We start from the raw sequence: 6,384 nt of genomic DNA on the forward strand, positions 1-6,384 counted from the left end.
AGTCATGCCTATCTTATTCTTAAAAGTTCTATTTTAAGTTTGGTTATTTGCTTTGGCTTTCTACCAGTATAATAAAGCATGAAGAATTTCTTTTCTTTGGCCTTGCTTGTTTTATTTTATAGTCTTGAAAAGTGCAGAGCAACTACAATTACTAGAGTACTGTAAGAGAACTACTATTGGCTATGTGTCAGCTGTGCACGGAGACTGTTACAACTTTCCCTGGCTATTGGGTTGATGACACTTACTGGGAAAACAGCAAACACTTTATAAATAGTACCTTAATATTCATTCACAGTATGGCTTTTTAAAAGTATTTAGAATAATTTTATTTTTTCCAGCAAGAAATGTGAGTATAGTTAAGAGTTTTACAACACACCCATTATTCTTGGCATTCAGGCTAAAATCTCATGATTGTTTTTTTCTTTAGGTTAGGGGTCAGGGATTGGCAAACTTGAGTGCCAGAGCAGTAAATATGAGTATGTTAGATGCTTTGCAGGCCACATAGGTCTCTGTGGAATTTCCCGTTTTGTTTTTAAACAATTTTAAAATTGTAAAAACCATTCTTATCCTTGAGCCACATTTTGACCCCAGCCATAGTTTATTTACCCTTGATTTAGGGTATTTGTCTGGAATCACTTCAAATTATTCCAGGTATGATCTTAAGAATCCATCAACTAGTAAGAGAAATAACATGAATGAAGTGCATTTCTTTAGTTAAAGGTGTCACATTTCTTTCAAACTGAGAAGTTATAGACGGAATATAATAAACTAACAAACACTACACATTAAAAATCAATTCTGAATCATTTTTCACACTCATTTACTTACAGGTGTGACCGAAAACAAAAGAGATCACATTTCTTCTAGTTAGTCTTAGTTTCATATAACCTTTGCAGACACTAATCAAGTCTGAGCCTCAGCTGACATCCCTGTAAAGATTCTGCAATCTCATGTCTGAAGTGGTGTTCAGTCTTCCGTCGTGGTCTCCTGAAATAATTGTAGCTTATATTTATCTCATGTTTTTGATCCTCACAACAATTATATGGGATAGGCAGGACAGATAACGTCTCTGAACATTAGTTTGGGTTAAAGTATGTTATTTGCCCAGCTTTACATTGCTAGGAAGTGATGTCACTAGAATTGAAGCCTAGTGTTCTGGGACTGCCATTCCAGATATCTAAACTGTAGAATGTCCAGGAAAAGTTATTTTTTACCAAGCTTCTATCTCTGCAGGTTAGCCTTAGTTTATTCTTCTTACTTCCTAATATTAGAAATACTTTATGATCTGTACCAGAGGTTAACAAATATTGTCTCTGTGACAGCTTCTCACCTGTGCTCTTATAGTGCAAAAGCAACCATAGAAAATACATGAACAAACAAGCGTGGCTGTGTTTCTATAACACTTTATTTACAAAAACTGGTAGTGGGCTGGATTTGGCTGTGAGCCATAGTTTGCTAACCCCTGATCTGTGCCAACCCAGACAAATCCATTAGATTTCTTATCTCATAAGAAATTTAAATGACTTTAGGTTTCTAGGCAAATTATTCAATATGAGATTGCTTTCATAATAATTGAGTACACGAGGGAAATTTATAAAGTATTTTATTTATTATTGTCCTTGTTCTTACCACAGCTTCAACAGACTCTCCTGCTGCTACTGTTGACTCAGAAACAATAACACTAAACAGTGGAACACTACAGACGTTTGAGATTCTTCCAGTGAGTAATACTTCACAAAGTAGATATTGGCCCTTTTTATGCATAAGAAAGATCAGTTGGTATCAGTTTTAGAAATGTTATATAAGTAAATGAAATATAAAAAAAATAACTGGCATTAAGTGCAACTATGTCCATGATTTTGACACGTTTAAAAAACAATATAAATCAAACTTAGGCTTTTACAATCACTTTTAGTCTTTTTTCTTCATCCGTATATAAACCAATAATAAGCTCTTTTTATATATGGAAATGATAGTGCTAACGAGTAGAGTACATACTGTGGGTTTGTATTGAGTCATAAACAAATAAATAACCAAAAAGTTCATATTGGTTATTTGAGAAAAGGTTTGTGGAATGAATTATTTAACAACATTCTTTCAGTAAACACTGCACTGGCTCCTGCACTACTCCAGTCCTACATGGTGTAGCCACTTTGGAAAAAAATCTTACAGTTCCTAAAAAGGTTAAACATATATAGTTGCCATTTGGCCCACCAATTCTAATCCCAGGTATACCTAAGAGAAATGAAAATATATGTCCACGTAAAAACTTGTACATGAATACTCATTTCATAATAACCCAAAAGTGTGGAAACAACTCAATCGTCCATCCACTGATAAATGGGTAAATAAAATGTGCTGTAGCTATACAAACGATTATTTGGCAGTAAAAAGGAACACGGTACTAATACACGCTATGACCTTGAAATATTATGCTAAGTGAAAGAACCTAAACACAAAATACCATATAGTGTGTGACTCTCATTTATTTGAAATGTCCAACTCTGTAGAGACAGCAAGTAGATTAGTGGTTTATGCTAAGAGGTTTTGGGGAGAAATGGGGCATAACTGCTAACCTAAATGGGGTTTCTTTTGGGGGTGATGGAAATTTTTTTTTAAAGTTCCAGTTCTTGCCCGGCTTTCTAAAATAGGTAAACCCAGAATTACCTCATTTTTCGTGAAGAAAGTGTACAGTAGGTTTTTATTTAAATTACGTCAAGATTTATTTGCTGTGAAGAACCTAAGGGGCATTAGTACAAGAGTTTATTTATCCTCTCCACAGCCATTCTCACGAGGATGGTCAGAATAACAAAAGGTTCTCTTTGGAACTTCTGCCAGCAGCTTACTTAATCTGAGCCTCCGTTTCCTAACCCAGTGGTCTCCAGAATAGGCATATATAAGATGACCATTTGTCACAGGAAGAAAAAAACTTGATTTTACTTTTTTTCCCCCTCTACCTCCCACCCCGCCCCCCGGCCAAATAACAATACATACACATATATTTGGGGTATGTGTTCAGGCTTTTATTTATGGGGTCACAATCAAATATTTAGATTTCTGATTTACTAAGAGGATGATAATAGTGCCTCAGCTTCAAAACTAAGAGCATTAAACGTATTTAGGTATATTAAATAAAATACATATATCTACATATAAAGTATTTACTATATTGCCTGACCATATGTGATTAATAAATACAACCCCTAGGAAAATGATCAGCTTTCACTGTTATGGAGAGGAAGGAAAGAAATTGAGTTTCCACTGTGTGCCAGGCCCCGTAGTAATCATTTCTGATCCTCACAACTCTCCATGAGAGGTAGTTATTATCCCCACTTCAGCAAGAAGGAAACCGAGATTCAGTGAGTGGGTATCCAGGAGAGCTGCTCTGGCTGAAGTCCACAGGACCACGTCGGACTAAAGAACAGGCTACGTATGTGACTAACCTCCAGCTCTAAGTGCAAATACTTTTCCTTGAGGGCATTAGGATCAACCAAACAAATTATTATGTAGAAGCTTATTATCATGAAATCATTTAACCAGCTTTTCACATAGGAATTTTCTTTTTCTTTTAGCAGAACACTAATTGCTATTTCTGTACATTTCTCCTTAATATAAAAAATATTTCCTAAAATCATATTATGAAAAATATCTGTTCAAGTAAGTAAACACTGCTATAGTGCCTTTTCAAAAATCTGAAGCTTTTTCCCAAACTGGGAGACTGCCAGTTTTTACATGCCACAGAAAAAGAATAAAGAGGGAAGATTGGGTGTGCTGAGTTACTGCACTGGAAACAGTGGCTTACGTGACTGTGTCTTGGTGCCATGAAACAAAAAGCTAAGACCAGACCACAGAAATATCCAGGAGTGAAGAACAAGATAAAGGCTTTGCCTGTCAAACCTCCAGGCCATGTAATGACTTACAACAATTAATAGTCAAGATTATACCCTTCATTTTATTACTTGTTTGTACCTTCACAATTGGTAAGTACATTTGTGGCTAGTAAATTAATGTTCCCATTTTGGATGTAAAGCTAGACTTAATGGATACTAGTAAATCTGCATCGTCAGTAGTCTGTTGCACCTGTGCTGATCTTAGTTTTCTTTTTTCTTTAGTCTTTCCATTTACAGCCCACTGGCACTCCAGGCACCTACCTACTTCAAACAAGCTCAAGCCAAGGCCTTCCCCTAACTCTGACTGCTAGTCCCACAGTAACCCTGACAGCTGCTGCTCCTGCTTCTCCTGAACAGATCATTGTTCATGCTTTATCCGTACGTCACCTGACATAAATTGCTTGATTTTTCTAGTTCCCGTAGAGAAGACTGACTAAATGATAAGTGTCACCAGAAATAACAGGATGTTTTTCTAGTTTTTAATACAACCTGTGGGTCTTCAATAACAGTATCTCTAGGGGTAAAAATCAGTTTTGAGCTCAGTTCAAGTATTTGTGTGCATGTTAGGGACCAGGATTAGTTGATACAAAATATTAACCAAAACTAATGGAGAACATTTATTTAAACAATTCCTACTGCTGTTGTCCCAGGGGCAATATTTTATACCATCACTGTGCCTTCACTGGGGTATATCCTTTCTGTCTCCTTACATGAGGTGGACTTACATTAAGGGGAATAGGGACATTAGTAGAGCAAAAGCCTCATTTGGTAAAGAACAGGGGTTCTAGAAAAATAGTCATAAGCACACTGTAGTTCCAGAGGTGAGAGTGTGGGAGGGGGGTCACTAGGATACCACTTATAAATGTCATTTGTTGCCTATAACTTAAGTCTGGTAGGTACTTTTTCATTTTGCCACTGATCATTTTCTTTAACACTTTACAGCCGGAACATTTGTTGAACACAAGTGACAACGTCACAGTGCAGTGTCACACACCAAGAGTCATCATTCAAACTGTTGCCACAGAGGACATCAGTTCTTCCATATCCCAAGCAGAACTGGCTGTAGATAATGATATTCACTCATCTGATTTTCCTGAGCCTCCAGATGCCCTAGAAGCAGACACTTTCCCAGATGAAATTCATCAGCCTAAGATGACTGTAGAGCCATCATTTAATGATGCTCACGTATCCAAATTCAGTGACCAAAGTAGCACAGAACTGATGAATAGTGTTATGGTCAGAACAGAGGAAGAAATCTCTGACACCAACCTTAAACAAGAGGAGGAATCACCCTCTCATTTAGCCCGGGCTTACGTTACTGAGGTAAGTTGCACTTAAGGGAACAGCCTAAGAAGTTCTTGCCTTGAACTCAAATCTGAAGTTTGGAGAGAGCCTAGAAATAATTTATGGGGGGATATCCTCCAGTACCTTCCTCTTTTCTTTAGACAAACAAAGTGCAAACCCCTGCCTGTGACCTCACAAGTATCAGTCAACCAGCAGTGTTGCTCTGTCTTACCCTGGTTTCTCACTAAAACCTTTCCCTCTTCACTTCCAGTAGATTCAAAAATGTTTGTTGGAACCCATGGAAGCATTTTCCTGAGGGTGGTTAGTAGATCTTTGTGATTCAGCTTAGGAACATCACCCCATAGCATAACAGTGTTGTTTCTCCTATATTCAGGGGACCTATAACTGAATTGATACTTTTAAGTTCTTTTTTTGTTAATATTTAGTACGTTGGAGTATGAGGTTATTATTTTGTCCATTTTAAGACCTTAACGTTCATATTTTTTTTTCTTTTAAAAGCTGAGGAGGATTGGCCCTGAGCTAACATCTGCTGCCAATCTTCCTTTTTTTTTTGCTTGAGAAAGATTAGCTCTAACATCTGTGCCAGTCTTCCTCTATGTGGGTCACTGCCACAGCACACCTGATGAGTGGTGTAGGTCCGTGCCTGGGATCTGAACTCATGAACCCAGGCCACCCAAGCGGAGCATGCTGAACTCAACCACTATGCTATGGGGCCAGCCCCTTTATAGTCTAATTTTAAAATGAGATTAGGTTTGAAAGGATTTAACTTTCAAATATTAACATGTTTGTGATCTTAAGGAAAACTAATGAGGAATATGAGTTAGAATCTCTCTTTTTAATTATTATTTAGGATTTAGAATCTCCTACCATAGAAGAACAAGTTGATCAAACAACAATTGATGATGAAACGATACTTATCGTTCCTTCACCACATGGCTTTATCCAGGCATCTGATGTGATAGAGACTGAATCTGTCTTGCCTTTGACAACACTAACAGGTACTGTAATACAACTCCATCATGTGCCTGATAAATTTTAAGGGGAAAACCAGGCAGACTTTTAATTCAGTTATTCTAGTTTTTCTTGATCCTATAATAAAGATAATAGTCTCGTTAAATTTTGCACTTTGGGAGAATACCTACTTTAAATTCTTGACATGGACTAGAGAACATATACATTTAAGACTAAC

General features: G+C 37.0%; 1 protein-coding gene across 9 annotated transcripts in view; it reads left to right on the forward strand.

Moving 5' to 3' along the window:
• Window positions 1-6,384, forward strand: part of DMTF1 (cyclin D binding myb like transcription factor 1) — a 45,136-nt gene that overhangs the window by 37,373 nt on the left and 1,379 nt on the right. For all 9 annotated transcript variants that reach the window (XM_070617328.1, XM_070617334.1, XM_008544021.2 and 6 more), the window contains 4 exons: window positions 1,635-1,720; window positions 4,113-4,268; window positions 4,833-5,213; window positions 6,046-6,193. In XM_070617328.1, coding sequence (XP_070473429.1) covers window positions 1,635-1,720; window positions 4,113-4,268; window positions 4,833-5,213; window positions 6,046-6,193 — 771 coding nt within the window. The remainder of the gene's footprint in view (window positions 1-1,634; window positions 1,721-4,112; window positions 4,269-4,832; window positions 5,214-6,045; window positions 6,194-6,384) is intronic.

Source organism: Equus przewalskii, chromosome 4 (genome assembly GCF_037783145.1).
Source record: "Equus przewalskii isolate Varuska chromosome 4, EquPr2, whole genome shotgun sequence".
Classification (NCBI taxonomy): domain Eukaryota; kingdom Metazoa; phylum Chordata; class Mammalia; order Perissodactyla; family Equidae; genus Equus; species Equus przewalskii.